We start from the raw sequence: 21,599 nt of genomic DNA, 5'->3' as shown, positions 1-21,599 counted from the left end.
TTTCATGAATGCTAATAACAGCTGATATGTACTCGTCATCACGATTGAGTCATCTGGCAATAATAATTAGCTTTTGCACACAGGTCTTAACATGAAGCCTCCAACCATTCTGATAACCTGTTATTCTGAGTAGGAGAGTAGGCTGTTCACATGGTTATCGGAAACACGCCTAACTCCGTAGTGCTACAGGAGTAAAGGTCTGAGGAGGAATGCCGATCTACTGATATCGCTCATACAAAGGACTCAACTATTTCAAAGTTGCTTTTAGACTGACACTCGGTGGAATCAGCCAAATCTTGAAAACAATACAATACTTCCAAAAAAATCCTGCTGCGTAAGTAGAAGCTGGAGCATGCAGCCACGGCTCATGCTTGTAGAGGGTGTGACGGCCTTGGTTCCTCACACCCATGGACCAACGCCTTCATACCTGCGAGACAAGAGAGGGGGAGAGAGGGTGGGTGGGTGTGTGTGTGGGGGGGGGGGGGTTGGGGTAATCATATATGTGTTGATTGACAGAAGAATAACAGGTTAACTTGGCCTTCAACTTTCACCGCGCTGTTGCATTATTCACAGTGTTTTAATGTTAGCTCTTGCACCTACAAGTCAAATATTGGTTAGAAGTAAGCACAGGTGGGTAGTACCTTTTGTATCAGTATACTTCTATTCCTATTTGAGTAATATTTTTATTGAAGTAACAATATTCTTACTTAAGTTTCACTGTGAGTATGTGTACAAACGACAAAAGCTTGATGTTGGCAATACAAAATTATTTGTGTTTTTTGCACCGCTTCTTCAGATATGATGAGCTATTATATGTTTTGTTTAAATTTTTGAGTCTATCCTTTGAAGATACCAACTTTTTTGCATTAAATTATAAATCAGATGTTATGTCCTGACAATTAGTCTTTCAGCTACTCTTTCTTAATTGGGTTGTAGATTTCCCAAATACGTTTTGACTCTTACTTGAGTAATTTCTTGGACCACTACTTTGTACTTCTACTTGAGTAATATTATTTTGAAGTAACTTGAGTGCAACATTTGGCTACTCTATCCACCTCTGGTTTTAATGTTAGCTTTGCACCTACAAGTCAAATATTGGTTAGAAGTAAGGTTTGATATTACCAGTAGAAAAATGGCCAAATGCGGTAGGTCTATATGTTGTTCATAAGCAACGCCATAATTTAAAAGTGCACTATGTAACTTTTCTGAAGAAGGGTTCACCACCTGTTTGTCCCAAGAGATTCTGGCTGCAGACTTTCACCCAAAGGGCCCTACCTCCGCCCCCACCAGGATGCACCTCCATCCAAATGACCCTGAGCATTTTTCAACAGTTTACGTTATAAACAACTTAAAAGCACGTTCAATCAGCTCTTGACTCAGTTTATTGTCTATTAAAGGTCATTAAAGGTGATAAAGTTAATTTCAAATAGTTTAGAGCAAAGCACTACAAAGGCATTTAATTACCAATTGTTTTCATTTGTAGTTTGAAATGATTATCTCTGCTCTAGTCTGCTTGCGAATGTTAATTAGCAGGTTAAAACATGTTTGTGTCAGAGATAAAACAGATAAACAGATATTTCACCATAGGCCTACATATACAAGAGCGTACATAGCATAGGCATATTAGATGTAGTCTGTCCGTGTGTGTTGCTGTAGGCCCTGTGTTTGGTTAAAATTATAGGCACAAATGTGAAATAGTTAAGGATAGGAAAAGGGTTTGGAAAACAGCTTCAAAACTCGTTTACTTTTTGGAGCAGATGGATGGCGGCAACTCATTCTCCTGGTCGAGGTCTGCAGCCAGATCCTTCTCGTTTTTCTTCATGGAGATGTTATTGTTTTTCCTGAAAAGTACCACAGTATAGCATTAAGTTTTGCTTTTCAATTACAGGTGTTTTTATTGCTCGAAAACATACTGAAAACACATGTCTAATCTTTAACTTGATGTGGTGGATATGTTTAATGCCAGACTGTGGAACATCTATCCATTTTCATCCACTTTATCTTTCCATACACACTCTCCATTTGTTCCAGGGGGATCCCAAGTCGTTCCCACCCAAGAAACATAGCCCCACCCATGTGTCCTGAGTCTTCCCTGATGCCTCTTTCTGATGGGACGTGGCCGGAACACCTCTACAGACAAAACATCTCCGTGGAGACAAGCATACTCCCTGTCTTGAAAGTTACATAGTGCAATTTTAAATTCTATAATAAAATACCAATGTAGGAAAAATCCTATAACGCTTGTTATAGACACACACAAAAAACTACAAAGGTATGTTTATTAGTTTTATTATAATAAACTAATAATGTATTCCTAGTGGTCAAATTCACCATAATGTTAAGAATTTACCGGTTGTTGGAGTAATATGATTCAATATTCAGGAAATTCATAAAAATAAAAAATAAAAAAATTACGGTAATTTTTTGTTAGTCATTTTAGCCACACCATCAGAATAGTTTTTGTTATGGTCAAGCAGTTTCACTATAGAGCCTATTGTATGGGGATTCCTACCTGGTAAGTAACATATGACTAATGTCTACTAATGCCACAGAGGTATCAGACAAATATTTGCTGTACCCTTCTGCTAAAGAATGTGTTATGTCACGCCCAACTATTTAAATTAAACTTTGCATCATTCAAACATGAAGAGATGAACACGTACTATAATCTTGATGAGGGAGGTTTTATTTAATTGGGCAAAAAAAATGCATAAGTACAGGTACAGTATGATGTAATTTTCTGTAGGTAGCACATGGCTTGTATGAATCCATAGGAACCTCCATGGAGGTAGATAACTTTTATGTCATACTGTGGCATATTATAGGCAAAGGAACAGCATTTCCATGGAAACATGCAGGAAGAGGCTCTTCTGCAGGTTAGGTTGGTGGAGATGGAAGCCCGCTCAGAGTAAGGACGCATTTTTTTCAGTGCAAGAAACACAAACAAAATGAAAATACATACTTTAATTTAAGTCTGTTTTCTTAAAACCACTTACTGTGGTTTAAAGGTGCACTGTAACTTTTCTGGTGGGGAGATCTGCAACAAGCTTGTTCCTCAGGAGTTATTATTACTGGAATATTTCACAGTATGGCATTAAATGTATCTATGTTGCAGTTATTCAATTACAGTATTTATTGAAACCTGCATTTTTACTATGAGCCAGGTCGCCTTTCCACAGATCCAACCTGCTCCTCTCCATGGAGATATGCTTAATGTGGATCATTCATAGCAAAGCAATAGCATATCTATGGAGACAAGCTGGTGACAGACCCTCGACCAAAGATATTACTTAGGCCAGCTTTAATGTTTCTGATTGGTTTTCATACGCTATACTACATAGGCTATTATTTACTTAAATATGCTATTGCCAGTGGAGTTGAAAAAATGCATGTAAAACGTTCAAAAATCATTCACTAATCACATCAGTGTTATTAACACACGAGGCATTGCAAAATATAACTTGCTCAATTCCTCCTCAAGCTGTATATTGTTGCTGTCCAGTTAAGGAAGGGCATCTGGTGCAGAAAAAAGTTTGCCAAATCACTGTACGACTTGTTGCACCTGCCGCGCTAATTTTCACACTTGCACAAACTATATTCACAATTAACTTTATGCAAATACCGGTGCATCCAGGTGTGTCCATCGTATCAGTAACTAAAATACTATTGTAGTTAGTGTTTAACGGCAGAGCGCGTACCTTGCATTCCTCCTCTGTAAATGCGAGCTGGTATGAAGAAAGTTATTCTGCTCCGCCGCGCCCTCACCTCAACCACCGCTTATCTGGAGTCAAATCTGTGATGACATGTGCGTGGGGCCTGACCTGCAACAGAGGGCAGTAAGAGCAGTAAGAGAGCACAGTGCACTCCCATTTATGGCCACCAGGGTGCGTTATTGCTGCTGGATTGATCATTACAATGGGTGAACAGCATGTGGACTGTGGCGCATGTCCAAGTAAATTCTTAGTGTGTACTTTGGGTATCAATTTTAGTTTCGTTGATACCATCAATTGGAAATTTTAGCATGTAATCATAACAGTGAGACCTAAAAGGCCTGCAGTTTATTGGCAGTTGACAGTGCATGTGTGTCAAGATCAGACGTTTATGGCTTTCATGGATCATAGGCTTCTATATTAGCAGATAAATACTGCGTTGCACGAGTTAAAACAGTTTGATTTAAAGGCTGGCCTTTTAGTAACAAGTCAAGACACAAGATGGGTTTTGAAGTTTTATTTGAAAGATCATGCAGTGCATTTTATGGAAAGGAGTTTACTTTCAATGATACATATGAAAAAACCAATAAATGTATAATTCACTAGTACAAAACGTAACTAAACATTAGAGGAATGTAACAAATTAAATAGAATAAAAAGGAAAAAAGCGTGCAACACAACTGCTGCCGCACTGCAGATCTTTAAAAGACGATAGAGGTTTGTGGTTATAACCCTGCTGTGAATACAAAAAACATCTTACAGGATCAACTAGACAAAAAGCAATAAATTACTTTCTTCCAAGTGTTTGTGCATTTACTGTGGGAACTGTGGAGGCATGGGGTAGGGCACCAGCGGAGGGGGAGGGTGCTGCTGGGCCTGGGGGAAAGGGAAGGGTGGGTGACTGTTGCCGTTCTGAGCAGGACCCTTTGGAGGTCCAAACTGTTGTGGCTGGAAGCTGTTCTGAGCACCGAAGTTTCCTGGCTGGTTGTTGAAATTGGGCTGTCCATTACCATTGTAGCCATAGCTGTTGTTTGCGTTACCTCCCCCATAGCCTCCATTTTGGGTGTTTGAGCCAAAGCTTTTGTTAGGTCCACTGTCGTATCCTCTACCATTGTCCCTGTCTCTAAAACTACCGAAATCACGCTTGCCTGAATACCTATCACGCCGGTCATCTCTGAAGCCGCCACCTCTCCCGCCCCTTGAACGACCTGCAAAAGACAACGATCATTAGTAAAGCGTCACAAGCTAGATAAGCACCCATAGTGAGGAAAACCACCACCACTTTATACCAAAGGGCAGCAGAATAGAAAAGGTGCTGCAGTTGGCAGCACAGATTCTGTCTCTCACCAATTAGATTTACCTCCTCTGTCCTCAGCCATCTGGAGGAGCTTGGGGTTGATGGCTTGGTTGGCCTCACGGAGCACAGAGATGAGGTCGCCAGCCTGTTTGAAGTTGTTGGGGGTGAAGAAGGTGTAGGCTGTGCCTGTCTTTTCACTACGTCCTGTTCGCCCAATGCGGTGGATATAGTCCTCAGAGTTGTTGGGGTAATCAAAGTTGATGACAAATTTGACGTCTTCAACATCTGCAAGATTGTGTCGTGGCATAGAGGAACAGTAGAGCAGCACAAAAGTGCCAATGCCACCACACCAGATCAGAAAGCCCAAGTTAGAACAGAGACTATATGTGGCTGTTAACAGGTTAGTTTCTCCTCGGGGAGAATGCAAACTCCAGTCACTTCCATTCCAGTTAAATGTCCTCCTGAACCCAACCCTAAGAATGGCTCAAGTCTTACCAGTGTGGAGTATGCATTCTCTAGTCCTTAATGCCATTGTTTCTGACTGACCCTCATGCGTCTACTGCTAGCACTACCACAAGTACCATGTAGACCTTCTTACACTATCTGAACTACCCTGTCCAAGGGCAGACTCAACATCCCTGTGTTCATCTAGTCTCTCGTTGGCAGGTCTCGACATGACTTGGAAACGCAGGTGAGGGAGGAGTGCGAGCTTGGATTTAGCCATTAAGTGTCCATCTAGCATGTCCCACTGTCACCAAAAGCGCCAGTAGCCATGTCTGTACAGAGGTGAAGGCATGATCGATCAACTGTTCCTCGGACAAAAGTTTCACTGCCACCCATGAAGCACACAACCCTCCAACAGGCTCTAAGCACTTGCACTGGTCAGACATGCAAGTCGAGGTGTGTAGCTGGGCTGTGCGTCTGGGCGTGTGAGCAGTCCAAACCCTTGCCAGAGCACAAGCATTTCAATAGGACCAGTTAGCGTAGCCAGCCCTCAAACCACCCTGCACTTTTGGCACAGGCCGGGGCGTTTTGCTGCGTTTGGGCCTGGTCACCTCTGTATGAGCAATGACTGAGAGAGCGTGCCTCTCCAGTCAGGACACCTCCAAGAATCCTCCTCCTTCCCCCTCTGGAGACCTGGGCTTGTCATGCCAAGGCCCTGCCACACAGACTGCGCCTTCAGCCGAGGGGAGAAACTCAGAAAGCAGACAAGTTAAAGAAAGCAATACACTTTCTTTTACAATGTGAACAAGTACCAATGTGTTCAGGTTGGATACTGACCTAGACCCCTGGACGCTACATCTGTAGCAATGAGGATGGGAGCCTTTCCATATTTGAACTCTGAAAATACAATAGAAAGATTAGACATGCAGACATGCACCTGGTACAGTACAGGTAGAGACCGCTTACCATTGAGTACCCAGTCCCTTTCTTGCTGGCTTTTGTCTCCATGGATACCCATTGCAGGCCACCTATTAAAAACAAAAAACCCCACATTAGCTCCCAGTGTAGTGCATCCTCCAGTAATTGTCTACAACACCTGGTACATACCCATCTCTACGCATCCTCCTGGTGAGGTCATCACAGCGCCTCTTTGTCTCCACAAATATAATGGTCTTATTTTCCTTTTCACTCATGATTTCCTCTAGGAGACGAATGACCCTTTATATTACAAAAAAAAAAATAATAATAATAATAATGAGTACTACAACCCAATGATCTGTAAACTTTAGAAGAGAATTGTCCTTACTTGTCCTCCTTCTCGCCATCATTGCAGACATCTACAATCTGCAGGATATTGTGGTTGGCGCTGAGTTGAAGAGCCCCAACATTGATCTGAACATAGTCTTTGAGGAAGTCCTCTGCCAGCTGCCGTACCTCTTTCGGCCAGGTGGCACTCCACATCAGGGTCTGACGGTCTGGCTGTAGATGTGAAAAATGCATGTTAGCAGCAGTATTTTATGCGAGTGAGATTATATACACACATGGACAGGTAGTCTCCTACTCACCCTGATTTGATCAACAATTTTACGAATCTGTGGTTCAAAGCCCATATCTAGCATTCTGTCAGCTTCATCCAGGACGAGGTAAGTGCAACGGCGAAGGTTGGTCTTTCCAGATTCAAGGAAGTCAATGAGTCTGCCAGGAGTGGCAATACAGATCTCCACACCTACACAAAATAACTTTAGAAGCAGTACTAAGCAGTGAATAGTTTAAGAAAAAAAGTCAGCTTAAATATAGACCTCTTTCCAAGTCCCGTATCTGAGGTCCTTTAGGCGCTCCTCCGTAGATGCAGGTGGATTTGAGGCGAGAAGCTCTGCCATATTCTGCAGCCACCTGCTGCACTTGCTGGGCCAGCTCACGAGTGGGAGCTAAAACCAAGCACTATAAAACAGAAGGTCATGAGTTAGTGAATATATAGAGGATTGCATTATACACATTTGTTATGCCAGTGTTGTACTCACAATAGGCCCATCTCCACGTTCCAGAAACGGTTGGTGGTTGATGTGCACAATTGCGGGTAGGAGGTACTGAAAGGATAAAATTCAAGAGTTAATACACAAATTTCAACAAATCATAAAAGCCACTGGAAGAAAACTTACCGATAGGGTCTTTCCAGAACCTGTCTGGGCAATGCCTACCATGTCCTTTCCACTGAGAGCCAGAGGCCAGCCCTGAGCCTGAATGGGAGTGGGTTCAGACCAATTCTGCTTGTTGATTACATCCATCACATAGGCTAATGACAAAAAGATCATGAGTAATCACATTTTAAAATTTCAAACTTTCTTAAAATTAACAACTTACATGGAAAACTGGCCTCTGGGAACTTTATAATGGGGTTTGGGCAGTCTCTTCCCTTTACAGTAATGGTCTTGGAATCTCTGTACTGCTGAACCTCTTGCTGTGAAGAAAGTTAAATTATAACTGCAACATCACACCTGGTTGCATAACCCCCGCACGTGCACCAATAACACGTGCTTCCTCCGAGTGTGGTTGTAACATTTCCATGAACCTGCTGCCCCCCCACCACCACCCCCCACCACATACCATAGACCTGCGGTTTACGTCTGGGTGCTGCTGGTAGAAGTTCTTCTCAAACTTTGGCAGCTCGTCCAGGTTCCAGTGTTTCTTCCGCAGCCGCTCGCCGGGATTCCCGAACTTTCCCCCGCCTCCTCCGCCACGGTTTCCACCAAAACGGGCACCACCGCCGCCATAACTGAAAGGAAAAATGCTTCATTTATCTTTTGAGTCACAATAACGCCACGTGCAGTAAACCGCTTATGCCGCTAGTCTGAAGCGGTTATAAAATGGCAGCATGATGGGTCAACTGAACAAAAGACACGCATCCGGCATTTTGTTTCCACGTCTGCACAACTCATTTTATCAAACCGAGTTTAAAAATGACCACCATACAAAGCCGAGCACAAACTTGCGCCATAAAAGGTTTAAAAGTCTAAGAGGTTACAGCATTTTGTAGCACTCGACAGTTGAATTTTGCGCGACATTAACGTTTATTGAGGCCAATAAACCAAACGTCGCCATTGCCAAACTAAAAAACAAAAATTAAGTACGCGCTGTGTTTTAGATGTAGCGCGATTTAAAATGACGCAAGACAAGCTGAAATCTACAGTAGTCCGTCTATGACAATAGTTTATAGGCGTCAATTTTATCTAAAACTTGTTCCGTTAGCATTTAGCTACCCTGAAGCTAACCGTGTTGTCGGGGCACGAGGCCAGACTAGGCCCGAAGCCAAAGAAAAGGCTTCCGACAAGGCCCAGGCCAAGAACGGAAAAAGCATCAAAAACGTTCACGTACAACTTTAAACATATACAATTTTAACAGAAATGTGTCGGCGTGGTTGTGTAAAGTTAAGAATATAAGCTTCAGTAATAATTACTTGAGTAATAACTACAGCTTGCCGGTTATTCTTCCGACCACGCACATACAGATCAAAGCCAACTTACCCTCTGTCTCTATCCCGATCTCTATCTCTGCGGTCGCGATCTCTGTCTGAGTAGCCGGGCATATTGTAAACAACAAAGTGTATAAATAAAAAAGATAAATAGAGCTCAGATGACGTTAAACAGCCGACGAACGCCCTGACCGGCAGTGAAGGTAAAATGCCGGTACCGAGAAAATGAGGACCGGCTTTTATTGCATCAGGAAGAAGTCCGCTTTGATGATATTCATCCGCCGCCGGTGGTTTGTCCAATCAGATGAGAGGTAACTGGCTGGGTGCGTCAATGAAGGAGCAGTAACAGCAAATATTATTGGTCAATATACAATTTCACTCTTTTTTTATTTTTTGCACATTTTTGTTTTATATAGGTTTCTTATAACCCCTTTCAGAATCAGAATCAGAAGACTTTTATTGCCATAGTTTGTGAACACAGTTCACAAAAAAAAAAAAAAAAGTGCAAAAAAGTGAAAAAGTGCAACATAAACACACTGAATAAATACAAATACAAATAAGGGCATGCACAAAGTTAAAAAGATATGCTTTAAAAAAAAAATCAAGTGAAATACTTAAAGGGAGAAAAATATATACAATAGCAGCATCAGAACAACAGTGCAAAGTGGCTTATTAAAGTGACCGGTGTTATAAAGTGTCCAGTTTAGTGCAGATATTATAAAGTGTTCATGAGACAAACTGCAGAGGGGAAGAAACTGTTCTTATGGCGAGAGGTTCTGGTCCCAATGGACCGTAGCCTCCTGCCAGAGGGAAGTGGCTCAAATAGTCCATGTCCAGGGTGAGAAGTGTCAGCTGCTATATGGCCTGCTCGCCCCCGAGTCCTGGAGACGTACAGGTCCTGTAGAGATGGAAGGCTGCAGCCAATCACCTTCTCAGCAGAGCGCACAATGCGCTGCAGTCTCTGTCTGTCCCTGGCAGTGGCCCCAGCGAACCACACAGTGATGGAGGAGGTGAGGATGGACTCAATGATGGACATGTAGGTTTAACTATAAAATACTTAAAATAAATTATTCCAATTGGACTTTAATTGTATTTAAGACAAACCTTTAAAAGAACATTTTATTTATTTGTTGCGAAGTTCAAAAACAACAGGTGACTAGAAACATAATTCGAAGATAGATAAAGATAAATAACTATTAAAAGACTTATCAACAGCCATAAAATCTAACAACACTGTGTGAGCAGAGAAGAGTAAAGTGACAAAACTATTGTGTAAATTGCTAAGACTGGTGATGTACAGTATATGAATAAATACATGCTGACTTCAGTGTGTTATAGTGTTATGCACAATAAGTGGCAATGTTTTATTTAACACATCATATAGTACATAAAAAATAGTTTCAATCTTTTTTTTAAGGATTTATAGGGTTTTTTATTCCATGTTAAAGAGTTAGTGTGCACAGGGCATATTGAATGACACAATTAATAGTTATTATAGTTAATTTTGTGCCTTGTTTTTACACATAGAAACAATAAAACAAGTGGTGCCCCTAGCCCTACTTCCTCAGAATTAACTGGGGTCTATTTCTTGCAGCTCTGTTTGCGTGCCGGCGGACGAACATTTTAAAGAACCGAAACTTGTGATGCGGCGCACTTCCGCGATATTACAGTAAGTGACGTCATCACAGCCATTGGTATGGTTTGTTGCCACACTACGCATATTAGTTCATTCATGAAAACAAACACGATCCAACTTAAAATAATATTTCTAATGTAATAATTGCATCTACATAACTGTGTGTTCAAATAAGAAAGTCAGAAAGAAGAAGAAAAGACAGTTTAATAAAGTACAGCAGCTCTTTGACCCCTTTTTCTTTGCCCCACAGCCATCTGCCAGACACTTTAATCCTGACCTGAGGGTGGGGGAAGGGTAATTCTAATGTAAAAAAATAAAAATAAAAAAAATAAACGGTCATAGCCATGGATTTATCAAAATAATGTTGTAGCTTCCCACAGACTGCTGAATGCCTCACATATAGAGGTAGAGTATCCAGAAATATTACAAACCAACCTGAAAATCCAAAACAGTAAATGTCCTCAAAGTATTTCAACTTTTACATTTTCACTTCAAATTCAGATTCAGACATAACTAATGTAAGCAGGAGGAGGAATGTTAGATACAGATGAAAGCAGTGCATATATTTCGCTCAGCAGCTTCTTTAAAAAAAGCCATAATCACACAGAGTTGAAGCATACAAGCTAAAGAGGCACAACAACAACCACAAAAAGATCCAATAATAGAAATGGAGGTGTGTAGGGAGTTTACCATTTATCTAAACTTGCCTTTGAGGTCATTAGTGGCTCTAGTCAAATTGGTCTGACACATACTGTATTGAAAGTACTTATTTTTTATATGGTTATTAATAGTGTTCCACTAACAAACTGCATCAATGAAAATAGTACCAAGTAATGGGAACATCAGGAAAAAGGAACATAAGAAACTAGAGAAATACCAGGGGCTCAAAGAAGATCTGGAGAAGACCTGGAAGCTAAAGGCATCGGTGGTGCCCGTGGTGGTGGTGCCCGTGGTGGTGGTGCCCGTGGTGGTGGTGCCCGTGGTCATTGGAGCACTCAGGGCAGGGTGACCCCCAAACTGGAGGAGTGGCTACAGCAGATCCCAGGAAAAAAAATCAGACATGTCAGAAAAGCATAGTACTAGGAACAGCAAAGATACTGCGCAGAACGCTCATGCTCCCAGGCCTCTGGTAGAGGATCTGAGCGTGGAAAAGACGGGATGAAGACCACCCATGGATGGTGAGGAGGGGAGACTTATATATACATATTGTACATAATAAGATATTTTGTTTTTCACATAGAAAGTTATACTGCTTATATATCGCAGTTTTTGTGATTTGTTAATCGCATGAATTCTAAGTGTGATTTCAAATGAGTTGAATATACAGTATTTGTGCTGCTCATACTGTATAGTTTCTGTAGATCAATCTGTAGTTTCTCTGATAGAAAAAATAAACATTTATCCACAATTTAAGATTTAAGATTTTTTGTAATGCTTATGCTATAAAACAAAAAAAATAGAATAAAAGGAAGAATAGTAAAATTATAATAAATAAGCAGCAAAATACTAAGAAGTAAAAATAAATAAATAATGCTACGTTTGTAGAAAGTTATTTTTAAAAATGGAATGAAAATGTTTTTAAAAATTAAATAAACAAATAAACCTATACATTTTGAATTTGGTTAAACACTCAAATATTTAACTGGAGTGGATCCAAGAGCAGGTGCCAGTTATGAGAGCCCAAGCAAACACAACTCAAACTCAGCAGCAGTGTTAACGGTTTTGATTCAGTTTATTCATGTCATGTGACCAGTGGAGGAGGAGCCCAGTCCACAGAGCAGCTTCTGACCCAGCAGGACCTTGTTTTGTTTCAGTTCAGTTCATGTTCCTCAGTGAGGCAGTGTTGGTCATGTTCAGACAGCAGCAGGAACAGAGCCAGTCTCAGTCATGTGACCATTCAGTTCAGAGCTGGAGAGAGGCACCCATGGCCACTGCACTCAGACCACGCCCACCCAGACACAGACCATAGACCCGCATCAACATAAGTCTGAAGTTTGAGTTACACATCTATATTTCAGACTATTGGGAATAAAATGTTACTTTATGTACAAACCTAATGTATGGATCCAAACTTTCACCACACAGAGATCCCACCAGAACTGACCTTGTCCACCCAAGTTTCTGCGCAGAGGCTGAAGCGTATGTGCGGGGTGGAGGTTCTGCTGGGATATGTCTTATTTCAGGCTACATCTTTTTAGGATTTTAGGCTACATCTTTTTTATGTACCATTAAATTGACCAGAAAAGGGTAAATTTATCTCCAGAACAACAAATCAACAACATATCATAGAGTTCAACTGTCTTGGCCACAGGGTAATCAAGTGTTTTAGTAGTGACTATGTTCAATAGACTCTTGTCAGAATCTATTCCAAGAAGCAATTTGATTAAGAATTAAACAAGCCGCCCTCAGGGTCCTACACAGGCTGTCCAACAGACCTAGTCCACCGCCAGTCTGATCAGGCCTAAATCCAACCAGGATTTTTAATGCTGGCTTATTGTTCTGTTCCTATGTTATAATAAGTGCTTAATGAAACTTTACATGTGTAAAAACTCAAAAACCACAACCCTAACTAAAAGCAGACCAAATTTGTACGTTTGTGAGACAGAGAATTACAGATGTGACAGTGACAACCCTCATCAAAACAAAACTGACCTGTGCAGACATTTTATTAAAAAGGTTTTCTGCTTAACTTATTTTGTGAGTACCCTGGTTGTCACTAACACAGTCAACAATGTATTCTATTGTATTCTATGTTACTGGTATTCACTGTCATTAACTTTAACATTAGCACAGAGATGAAAGTGTAATAGTAAAGTGCATTGTTAAATGTGGATACTTTATAAATTGGAAGGACATAAATAATGTACTAAAGAAGCTAAAATTAAATATCTTTAAGAGCAGCTAAAGAAACAAAAAATGTTCATATCATTTCATATTGTCAACATAAGGCTTTTACTGTTATTTGTAGACTTACTGTGTGGGAGCCAAAACGTTTATTCAAGTAAGAGTACTGTTGCACTATAATATATATCACTCATGTGGGAGTAGAGGTTGGTAGTACTCAGTTACATTTACTTAGTTACATTTACTTGAGTACTTTTCTGGCAGCATACTTTTACTCCTACTTGAGTAATACATTTTAAAGGGTTAAGAGTACTTACTTCAGTAAAAGTTATGGTTACTCCTTGCACTGGGAGTAAGTTTACAAGTTTATGTTGACAATATGAAATGATTTGAACATTTGTGTTTCTTGCACACTTTGAAGTAACATTACTCTTACTTGAGTACATTTTTTGGCTAGTCAACCACCTCTGAGTAAAAGTATTGTGTCTGAAAACTACTCAGAGAAGGTACTAAATTAAATGTAACCCCAATTCATCCCATTATCTACTGCCTTTAACTCTATGTACACAAATATTGACTTTACAAAACAAAAGACACGGCACAGACTTGTACATTGTTAGACAAAGGCCAGTTTAATTAGAACTAATTACACACAAAAATAAAATACTCTTACAAAATGATAGTGTTAACATACATCAAATTGCATCAGTCACCGAGGCCAATGCGGCATCTCTCGGCTTGTTTACAAAATAATAATAATAATAATAGCATAAGATACCAGAGAGTGTGGGGTTTAGATCAGCCTGCGCCCTGGACTTCCAAATCCCATCCAAAAACCACACAGTGACCTCATCCTTTCGTGTGCAATCGGTTTCTCTTTTAAAAATCTTTTCTTTTTTTTTAAGTTAACCATAAATTACAAGTTGATCCACTGTTTTCGAACGATCTCAGTCCTGTACAACTTTTCACTTTGCATACACTTCATAAACGAGAAGAAAAAAAGTGTTAAGAACAGTCCACGGTCGTCGACATTGCTAAAACAGGCAGCAGTTTTTTTAACAAAACATTCAAATTTTAGAAAACAACTCCCCTTTTTCACGATTTAGAAAAGAAATTGAAGACAAGTTAACAGGCAAAATAAAGTTGCATTCTGGTGAAACTGGTAAATATGATCGCATAGCTTGTGTGATGTGAATGAGATGGGACAGTCTGGTAGTTTGTAACCCTGGTTCTATGAAATGTCTTGACGTAGTCATTATGCATTTGCTACAATACAATAAAAGACTACTGACATTTTTGATTGACTTCTTGTAGTGTTGGCAATATGACTGATAAGTGTTGGAAAAAAAAAAAAAACATGAGCAGCAATTTTCAATTTACAGTTATACAACGTAACTAAGAGCTGCTTGTCTCCACAGAGATGTTATTGCTTTGTCTAGAACAGTGTTGTCACGATACAAACATTTCAAATTAGATTTCGATACTATGGAATAGACTCGATTCTATAGTGGTCCATGGGTGCATACTAGTCTGTGTCTTATACTTGTTCTGATACAGCTCAAGATCATGCTAAAGCTCGTCAGGAAAGGTTCATTAAAGTCTTGTGAATGTGACTTTTTTAGTATTGATACTTGTTCAAATGAGTATTTACTTTCGATTCTAGTTTTCGTATCAATTAGTTTATCATTTTCAATATTTTCGACAACCCTAGTCTGGAATATTCCACAATAAGTATTAAATCTCCATGGAGACAAGCGAGTGACGGCCTCATGCCAAGTTACAGGTCAGATCTGTGGAGAGGCAATCACTCTCACAGTAGGAATGAATGTTTTTGATGTATTTTTGAGCAACCTGTAATTGAATAAATGCAAGATTGCTATGTTAGGCCATACTGTGGAGCATTCCACCTCCATGGAGACAAGCAGGACCAGAAAAGTTACATAGTCCTACTTTAACTTATATTAGAATAAACCAGGAAGAAACTTGGACCTAAACTAAACCAGAACATATTCTTGTGCAGATATTGTGTAATTTTTGAAACTTTGACCAAAAACATTTGCAGTACATTGTGCATTCCAACTTCCAAGGCATCTGACAGAATTGCTACATTGCTATATTCTGTAGGTTGCAGAAAATTGTTGCTACGCTTACTACAAAATCTGTATATTACCAGCAAACCAGTTTAACAGAATACCAGACTATAAGGTAAATATGTGTAAAATCGCCAATATAAAACATTACAATGAGTTTTAGCACCACATTGTTTTAAGGTAGTATTTTTAACAGTATGGATGGATATATTTCAGCTACAATGAATGCTATAAGAAAGTATTTAAAGGGTTTGCTTAGTTTTTGCAATTTTTCATTCGTTTAAAATCATTATGGCACAAGGACAGTTGGGCCTGATGACACATTCTTGGATATTTTTAGAATTTTTATTATTATACTTTTTTTTTTTTTTTTTTTTTTTAGATTTTGAACATTTTCATCAAATTATAAAAATATCTGTAAGTGTAACCAGGCCCCTAAAAATGTTCAACGTTTTTTCATTAAAACAAATTGATGTAAAAAAAAATCTGCAACTTTTTTTTTTTTTTTTTGCCCGATACAATGGACAATAGATTTTTAACAATAAATTAGATACATCATATAGACTTTAGTTGTGTCCATATAGAAAAATAGCAGGATATTTGAAGAAACTAGTTGAGGAACACAGCGTTGAATCCTCGCTGCGGTGTCCAGGAGTTTTCTAGTCTTTTGGGTTGCCGTGTTTGCACAAATCCCTCTTTTTTGTACTTTTTACCCTGTCAACAAACTGTTCCCAGCTCCTTCTACGTCTTCTTAAAGGTCCTATATTACCCAAATTGACTCATGTGAGCTTTTAGCCATGTTATAATGCTGTTACCTCCTCTTTTATCCACATGTGTTTAAATATTCCTGGACTTTTGGGGTGTCTGCATCTCCAAAGCTCAAAATGCTCTGTTCTACCTTGTGATGTCATTTAGTGGTAGTTTTAAAGTTAATAAACATTTTTTGCCTGATTACAATACACTAGAATAACCATAAATTGTTATTTATTTTTGAATAATTTAGTTTTACCTTCTGTACAGTTGAGATCGTCAATAGAAAGTCTCTAATACCTGCTGGTGCATGAAGAAGTAAAACAGTTTCAATGAGGCTAAAATAACAGCTGTGACTTCAGAGTGGAGCACTTCCTGTATTACCACTTAATAACATCACAAGGAGCAACAGAGTGTTTTCTGTTTGAGAGAAGAACTCACCCTAAATAGCAGGATTTGTGTGTTAAACATATGTGAATAAAACAAAACACAACTCCACATATATTTTGATAAGGACACAACATTATAACATAGATCAGAAAAAAGTGCAATACAGGCCCTTTAAAATATGGTTGCTACATGTAGTATTTTTGAAAGGATACAAAAGGAAGAGCAAAGTGTCTGTATTTCCACGAGTTAGTGTGTATAGTTCTTAGCAGCTGGAGGGGTCCGTTGGTTGGTTCCGTGACTTGGCCATATGTCCCTTGGAATTATGGGTAAGATTCACTCCACAGCGAAGCCGCATGTCTCCTCAATGGCCGTCAGCAGCTTGTCATACAGTTTGTCGTAGTGCTCGTACGGAGGAATGTCGATCCGGTTAAAACTAGGGGGAAAAAAATGAGAGATGTATTATGGGTAATTCAGGCCTTTTAAATCATTCTAGGCATCTTTGCTTTAGTTTTTATGACTAAATATCGTAAGTACCTTCTAGGATTAATTGTAGAGACTATTGCCAATCATGAGTCAGTGCTAGTGCAGCTTCTGCAGCTCAGTGAGTTAATTCTGGAGGTTCTGAGCTTTCATATAAGGTATGGTCTGTTTATATACTGAGAATGAGAAAAACCTGTATGTGTCCTCTATCTGCAAGTTAAGGCACTGGCAACACAGGTTCAGCTGCAATTGTGACACATGTTTTTAAACAGTAAGGCTACATATAATTCCTTTAAGTCTTTCATTTAATTGTTGTATTTTTCTTAATGTTTTTTTGTTTTTTAACCACAGCACTGAGATTATTCTGTGTTTCTTATATTTTCAATAGCCTCTGTAGCAATATATAGCACTGTCCCACTATAGAGCATTAAACTTATCTCCATGAAGAAGATTATAAAAAGCCCAGTTAAGTGAAAAAGTTTAAATTGCATTGTTGATATGTTGTATAATGTCTTATCTAAGGATAGAAATCTCACAAACATGCAAATATAAAACTACCACAGACACATTTTTCATGAGGAAATACATGGTTAAATTCCACGACATATGCCTTTAACAGTGTTGTGATTTAAATGTACTGTACATTGTTAAAGGTTGGGGAAGACTCACCAGGTGTGGGCTTTGGGCAGGTTGTTGGTGCTGGCGTCGATCTGGTGGATGGTGAAGAGGCGCGGGCCTGCAGCTCCTGGACACATCATATTAGATACATATAAAAAATAAGCACATACACATGAGCATGAGATCATCAGTCTGTTTTATATATAGTTTATATTTATATTTTCTGCCAGATATGTTTTCTTATCCCACCAGCAGATAAGAATGCTTAAAGTAAAAAATGTTATACTGAATCTCATTAGTAAGTACATTCTAAACACAGAAATAATACCGGTACATTTTTTCCCTCATTGTGGTCAGTTTTAGCTGTAGACAGGACAGTCTCACACCTCAGTGGACTATGGGTGTGGTGCATTTCCAAACTAAAACACTTCTAGTGCACCAGAGTGGCAGGACATAAAGATGACTTTACATGACAAAGGAGAGTGGACAACTCTACATGAAGTGGAGACGTTTGAATCACAGGCCAAGTCCTTTTACAACTGCGAGTCACTTGAATAGGAGTCCTATGAATACATCCATCCAACCATGAACGTGAAGGCATTGACTAGGATGGGGTTGATTGGGTTTGCTCTTAATCAAAGAAACACCACACAGCTGTTTTCAAGTAACAAAAAACTACAGAGTTGCAGTTGCAGTTTTTTAGTCATATTGGTGTAAACTCAATATTGCAAATTGCATTTTTTCTATTGCAGTATATTGTGCATCCCTACTTTCTGCATCTTTTTTCTATGTAGCTGGTAAATGCTGTACTGTCAGAATGGCCTGCCCTTCAGTCTACGTGTGATCTCTGACCTGTCCCTGTTTAAGCCCTGGTTAAAAACTCACCTTTTCAGACTGGCTTTTAACACCACTTTAGGTTTTCATGATTTAATCCTTGATTTAGTTCTGAATTGTTCCAAAATTGTATATCCTGTATCCTGAAGAGCACTTTGGTCTTCTCTGTGCTTTTCTATAAATAAATAAACTTTGATGTAGTGTTTTGTCACAATAGTAAAATTTCAAACTGGATTTTTTACACAATACAATGTAATTTTCAACCTTAAATCATAGTACTGTCTTTTATATTGCCAGGTGGTGTTATATCTGTGTAATCCCTCAGTCATCCAAGGAGCCTCCATAGTGGTCCACGGGCATATACCAGTCCATGTGGTCTTATACGTCTGATCAACATCATTCTAAAGCTATTCATAAAACTTAAATTTCTGTCCTGTGAATTTAACTTTTTTAATATCGATATAGGGATCTAGTTTAATACTAGTTTTAGTATCGATTAGTATCTGATTTTCAATACCTTTGATAGCCCTACTTTGATACTGGGACATACATTTTGTGCATAAAACACACTAAAACATCACATGAAACTGTGATTAGCCATTGCAATCGTATGACTGTGTTTACCCTGTAGAGCCTTGAATCCCTGCAGAGGCACCCTAGAGGATCCGGTGACAAACTGCAGCAGCCGCGCCCTCCTCTCCTCGTCGAACGACTCCACGGCCTTCCAGAACCACTTCACTATATTACTGTCCGACGTGCAGTGCTTCAGACGTGTGTTGGACTTCCAGTCGTTTATGTCGATCTTACCCAGGCCACACACGATCAGCTACAAGGAAAGATACAGTTTTTAGTAAACAGGGGCTTGGATTAAAAGTCCTATAATACACAAAATTGCCTCCTGTGAGCATTAAGCCAAAATGTTGTTACTTCATAAAAATACCTTGAATTATTTTATTTGATTCACACATGTTTGAGTAGCCCTTTGTTATTATTCTGTCTACATCCCCAAAGCTGAAAATGCTATGTTCCACTTTGTGATGTCATGAAGCAGTAGTTTTCAAAGTAATAGGTACCATTTACCATTTGTTCAGCAGAGATTTAGAAAAAAAACAGTGGACCACTTCCTGTATTATCATATGACATCACAAGGTGAAACAGAGTGTTTTCTGTTTGAAAGAAGAACTCAGTCTAAATATCAAGGGTTTGTGTGTTAAACATGTGTGAATGAAACAAAACACAACTCATGTTTGTGATGAGAAAACAACATTATAACATAGATCAGAAAATACAGATAATATGGGACCTTTAAACTTGACAATGCATTTATGTTATTAATAACTTATTTAATTGGTTGGGACAGTGCATGTTAATGTATCAATATAGCAATGTACCAAATTACACACAATGTCCATTCAAATATATTTGTGTTACATTGGAGACACTGGAGCCAGGCTCAAGGACAGAACAGTAGTATGTAATGGGAGTAATAACTAAACAACAAACCTTTGGAGAGGATGCTCTACTTGCTCTACTTACTGAGTGACCTGCTGTCAAATGTTACACAATAGATTTTTTTTTAAGGCACAATAAATTTAATACAAGCCAAGTACATATGTGGTGTTCATATTGGATGTAAAATGGTGGTACACATCCTGGGTTGTTTAGAGCTACTTTATGGTGTAGTCCTATTCAGGAATAGTCCGGTAATAGACCTGGTTTAGATATGGTGATGATGAAATATTTATTTATTTATGCACCAAGAGAAAACCTACGCAGGCATGGAGCGTACATGCAGTTCAAACCAGGACCTTCTCAGTGTGAGGTGGAAGCACAAACTACTGTGCCACCCAAAAAATCCTTTCATGGGTGGTAGTTGATGTGAAAGTGTGAGATACACTGACGTATTATTTTATTATACAAATGTGAGTGAAAGATTATATATTGTGGAGCGCGTACCTCGAGCTCCTTCTCATCGAAGGCCTTAAGCAGGTGCTGGGGGATGACTTCATTGAAGCCTTTCTGCAGAGCTAAGAACTGGGCCTCGATGCCGCGCAGGAACCTCCAGTTGACATAGAGGCGCACATATTCTTTCTTAGTGTCCTGTGTCACAGAGATGCTCTTCCCATTGGGCTTCAGCTCATGCTGGATGATCTCTCCATAAGCATTGTGTTCTACACAGAAGGTGTGGTCCAGCACACCTGTGATGTCATTATCTCTGCAAAGAAAAAGACATCAGGATCAGAAAGCACGAGGCAGGACATTATGAGCTCAAATTATTCTTGTAGTTGCTTCATCGACCTGGTCTATTTGAATTAATTACAGACACAACTGGACTTAAACTTCAAATATATCCATTTTCTTATCTCAAAAGAAAGAGTGACATTAGTGCGCTTAACTTCACAATCTTATTTCATGAGCAGAAAAATATTAGCAATCACAAAACATATGTACTGACTGTCTAAGGATGTCAAGATTATTCAGTTAATTGATAATTGTGATTATTAAAATCACAACATAATTGTAAGAGCTTAAAAATAATAATGATGATTATTTTAGAAACAAAATTAGGTAATTTAATTCAATATGCACTTCAGTAAGAGTAAAAATATATAAGAGAATACCTCTTATATATTTTTATTAGTCAAATAATAATGTACTGTGTGACTGCTAGGTTACAGTTATAGAATTATCTCAACATTTGTCACACCCACTGCCCATGTCCAATCAGGAAGTAAAATTAGAACCTCGGAGGGGGTATTACACTTCTATGAGGTATTAACTGCTAACACACAACATATTTAGATGTTATATTCCCTGAAAACAACATATTAACAAGTTTTATAGCCCCTCTTCACCCTTATCCCCATGCTAAGTCACTCCCGTTTCAAAGTGCTATCACATTACAATTGGTGTACATTTTGCTAATAACACTACTGATATGCCAACTACTATGGCATCAGGTTTGTGAAGTTGTAGTGTATTGTTTTGTATCATGTTTTTGTATATTCATGGAAAGTTATGGCCTAGGCTTGTGAGC

The 21,599-nt window shown here is 39.1% G+C and overlaps 2 protein-coding genes across 3 annotated transcripts in view; both read right to left on the bottom strand.

Moving 5' to 3' along the window:
• Positions 1-4,508: 4,508 nt before the first annotated feature.
• On the bottom strand, positions 4,509-9,142 carry ddx5 (DEAD (Asp-Glu-Ala-Asp) box helicase 5). Of its 2 annotated transcripts, none has more exons than XM_033970745.2 (13): positions 8,973-9,142; positions 8,056-8,224; positions 7,813-7,909; positions 7,611-7,744; positions 7,473-7,538; positions 7,251-7,392; positions 7,017-7,177; positions 6,758-6,930; positions 6,559-6,669; positions 6,418-6,479; positions 6,289-6,348; positions 5,058-5,292; positions 4,509-4,918 (listed from the first exon to the last, which is right to left on the bottom strand). In XM_033970745.2, the coding sequence occupies exons 1-13, from the start codon at positions 9,032-9,034 to the stop codon at positions 4,879-4,881; spliced, it is 1,512 nt and encodes a 503-aa protein (XP_033826636.1). In that variant the 5' UTR covers positions 9,035-9,142; the 3' UTR covers positions 4,509-4,878. The 2 variants fall into 2 exon arrangements, with proteins under 2 accessions (XP_033826636.1, XP_033826635.1); XM_033970744.2 differs by having other exon boundaries at positions 5,071-5,292.
• Positions 9,143-14,006: 4,864 nt separating this feature from the next.
• LOC117374576 (E3 ubiquitin-protein ligase SMURF2) overlaps positions 14,007-21,599 on the bottom strand; it is a 67,642-nt gene continuing 60,049 nt past the window's right edge. The window contains exons 16-19 of the mRNA XM_033970742.2: positions 20,519-20,777; positions 19,187-19,388; positions 17,780-17,855; positions 14,007-17,063 (exon numbers count right to left, since the gene is read on the bottom strand). Of these exons, the coding sequence (XP_033826633.1) occupies positions 16,964-17,063; positions 17,780-17,855; positions 19,187-19,388; positions 20,519-20,777 (637 nt within the window). The 3' untranslated portion in view covers positions 14,007-16,963. The remainder of the gene's footprint in view (positions 17,064-17,779; positions 17,856-19,186; positions 19,389-20,518; positions 20,778-21,599) is intronic.

Source organism: Periophthalmus magnuspinnatus, chromosome 8 (genome assembly GCF_009829125.3).
Source record: "Periophthalmus magnuspinnatus isolate fPerMag1 chromosome 8, fPerMag1.2.pri, whole genome shotgun sequence".
NCBI classification, from domain to species: Eukaryota; Metazoa; Chordata; class Actinopteri; order Gobiiformes; family Gobiidae; genus Periophthalmus; species Periophthalmus magnuspinnatus.
Note: the sequence above shows the minus strand (reverse complement) of the source record. Positions and strands in the feature narration are given on the sequence as shown.

Coding starts and splice junctions, on each gene's coding strand:
- ddx5 (XM_033970744.2), bottom strand. CDS start 9,034: ATGCCCGGCTACTCAGACAGAGATCGCGACCGCAGAGATAGAGATCGG. Junction 7,910..8,055: donor ACGTAAACCGCAGGTCTATG/GTATGTGGTGGG, acceptor CTTTCTTCACAG/CAAGAGGTTCAGCAGTACAG. Junction 6,931..7,016: donor AAATTGTTGATCAAATCAGG/GTGAGTAGGAGA, acceptor TCACATCTACAG/CCAGACCGTCAGACCCTGAT.